This window comes from Diabrotica virgifera, chromosome 1 (assembly GCF_917563875.1).
Source record: "Diabrotica virgifera virgifera chromosome 1, PGI_DIABVI_V3a".
Taxonomy (NCBI): Eukaryota; Metazoa; Arthropoda; class Insecta; order Coleoptera; family Chrysomelidae; genus Diabrotica; species Diabrotica virgifera.
The window spans coordinates 120,889,221-120,892,725 of NC_065443.1; the positions used below are offsets into that span (position 1 = coordinate 120,889,221).

General features: G+C 31.1%; 1 protein-coding gene across 1 annotated transcript; it reads right to left on the reverse strand.

Moving 5' to 3' along the window:
* Positions 1 to 470: 470 nt before the first annotated feature.
* On the reverse strand, positions 471 to 890 carry LOC126891634 (uncharacterized protein DDB_G0274171-like). The gene has a single exon (XM_050660860.1). It carries the CDS (start codon positions 888 to 890, stop codon positions 471 to 473), a length of 420 nt encoding a protein of 139 aa, XP_050516817.1.
* Positions 891 to 3,505: the final 2,615 nt, after the last annotated feature.

Consider the following 3,505-nt stretch of genomic DNA (forward strand, 5'->3'; position numbering starts at 1 on the left):
TTGCTTATGTCTATTCATATACCTATTATTTATTCATCACTCCATTCATCTTCTCATTTTCCCCCTACATAATACTACTGCAAAGTAGTATTTTATTACATCAGCTTCTTTAACGTATCACCAATATTTTGTCATTTTTGTTCCATTAGCTGCATCTAGTTACTTTGTTTTTTCTTACTTCTGTTGGAGTTTATCTTTTCCCTTTACCTTCACTCCAACAGAAGGTTTCTTATATTTTGTTACATGTGCTTATACGTATTTCGGGTTTACCTTACCCTCATCGGAGCACCTGTGTAGAGGCACAAAAAAACAAAAATTGAAAGTAAAAGTAGTTTATTAATATAACAATAAGATTCAATTAAGAGTCCCTAAAAAATAAAGTAAAAAACAATAAATGCGTATTAGTTCGTAGTACTAATTACAACAATTTACAAATAAGTATTTGTAACAAATTATTAAATGGGCAAATCCTATGGAAGCCATGGCCGACAAACTGGACAACACCGACAAGGAATTCTAATTTCGACCCTTCCACGAACACATCTCAATTTGGGACATTTCACCAGGTTGCAATTGGGTTCGTAGGCTGGCGCACATTCTTGACAACACTGACAGCGTACAGGCGTCAGGATTTGACCAGGTGGGCATGTAGGCTTTGCACATTTTACAGCATCGCAGTTAGTATCACAATTATCTGGAACACATTCTGGACAACATTTACAAGGCAGTTCCTTTAAAACCTGACCCTTAGGACAGACTGTGGTGGGTTCGGAACAATGCGTCGCTTTGCATTCTTCTTCTGTTGCGCAGTGGGTAATAAGGGTGCTACAATTTGTTCCTACTGCTGAAGCGAAGGAAATGTATGCAAATAATAATAATAAATGCTTCATTGTTTGGTTGGTTTTATACGACTGACATGTAAATAAAAATGGCACTATATTTATTTGTAATACATTTTCAGTATGCCATAAATTAAACGTGTTTAATTATACATTCTCCAGAAATATGCGCAGACTACTTTATTATAATATTTGTAAATGTACTGATTAAAAGCAGTAATGCTAAGTTATTTTAATGAACTGCTATAATTAGTTGCAATATAGTTTTAGACTTTTACAAGAAGCGAATATTATCTCCCTCAATAGATATTTTTCGTATATATTATAATATGTCATTCAGATTTATTCTGTAACTTTAACTATTCCGTAACACTGAAAAGTGAAAGAAGTTTTCTGTGACGCGGAAAGGCTAGTGCGGCGCGAAGAATTCATCAAAAAAAGAAGAAGTATTTAGTTATATTTCAAGCTTGTTGCCAAGCACTTGCCTAGTAGGGTTTTGTTTTTTGGTTGAGTTTGAAAAATTCAACACAAGAATAAAAAGTGGCAAGCAATTAATAGACTTTATCTCTGAACACAAAATTAAGGTTTGTTCTAGCATCAGTTTCAAACGGTTTGAAACCATCAGCGAATAGTGGACCAGTGCGAGTAGAGGGGATAGCACCGGTGATTGTATTATGTTTTCTCACTGACCAACTGTTTGCTGACGGTTTCTGACTATAGTATTTTTACTACAAAAGCAAGATTACGTAGGTCAAAATTTCTGACGTAAGAGAACTGTCAAAACATTAGAATGTGACTTTTCATCATGGCCACGTTTATGTGAATACTTGTCAGATATATTTTTCTTTTTTTTTTTTTTGTTTACTATCAGAGCTGAAAGTATCTTTAGTAAAAAGATAAAAAAAGTATCTAAGATACTAAAAGTACCTTAGATACTTTTATTTAAGATACTTTTTGGTTCATTTAAAAGTTACTTTTACTTTAGATACTTCTTAAAAGTATCTAGTATCTTTTATCTTTAAAAGTATCTTTAGATACTAAAAGTATCTTTAGATACTAAAAGTATCTTTAGATACTAAAAGTGTCTTAGATACAAAAAAGTATCTTAGATACAAAAAATTATCTTAGATACTTACTCAGGACCTGAGAAATAGATACTTTTCATGATCCGACAAGCTTCGACCTGTCGCGCCGGCCGTAGCGGGAGAGACGATGTGTATTGTTCTTTGCATACCGCCCGCCGGCCCGCAGCATTATCTGTTTATCCTTTACAGCGTTAAGTTAGTTTGCCTTTGCCGTTCGTACTCGCTAAAGGAAAAAATATTAGTGCACTAGAAAAGGTAAGTCCCTTTCTTTGCTTTTTATAACCTATTTTAAATTTAAATAAAATGTTTATTTGTTTAAATTTAAAAAATGAAGTGATTCAATAAATTATGATCCCTGATCCCTGCAATGTAAAGTAGAATACCTAAAATCCTATGGTCAAAGAAATCAAAATAAAATTATAAAATTAACATTACGGTTGTATCTACAGGGTGCAGGGCGCAAAAATATATATCCTCACCTGATATATATCTTGATACTTATCTATAATAAATATCAAGATCAAGATATATATCAATATTCTATTTCCTTTCCTACATTTCAGACTTATAAAGTTTGACGGGAATTAATGTTTTTAAGTTATTTTATAATATTATTGCTTTTCTGTTTTTATTTTGATTTATATTGAAGACTTAAGAGTGTATCAATTTATTAATTATTTAAGAAGGAATTTATGGTTTTGTTTCAAAGGCATCAAAGGTTATATTTTTGTTAATTTTGTTTCTTATTTTTATCTTTTATGTATCTATTAGCATTATTTGTTTTTTCGCTTTAGCGTAATATCATTTCACATTTTACTAGCATACTTAATTTTTTATTTAGTTTCACATGTTTTTTTTATATTTACTTTTGAATAAACTTATTATTTCTGCTTTTTTTCCATTTTGTAACTTTTTTCGAAAATATATAAATATCACATTTGGATATATATCCGATATATATCAAATATATCCGATATTTTGATATTTATATTTATATAAACTATCATGATATTTTTGCGCTCTGACAGGGTGTCCCAATTCCCAATGGTGCAGTAAAGTTCGATATATCTGATACTGTACAAAAAAAAACTATTTATAAAAATTGTGGACAACTTTAAATTTCACGTTTTAAAATTATTTACTTTTATACAGGCAGGGTGTTTCATATTTCCAGGATTAACTAATTAATATTTTTTTAAATGGAACGCCCTGCCCCTGATGTATATTTTCATCTTTTTGGATTCTTTGCATTAAGCCGATTCAAACAATCTCTAATACTTGGGGTCTACAATTAGAAATTTAAGAGATACAGGGTGTTAAAAATCTTATTTTTTGAAGTTTAAGTAGTCATTGCAGCGTGGTCCTTGTAAAATCATTCAAAAAATAATTATAGTAGTGCTAACAAAATTAGGGTCGGGGCCACATAAAACTTGACAATTTTGTTTCAGATGGATATATATGAGAATTGTCATGATAAAGAACTAAATGTCGATGTTGACATGACATTTACTGAACCTGAATCACCTGAACCTGACCCTTTTACACCAAGTGAAGATGAAAAAGACCCTACATATGTTCCTG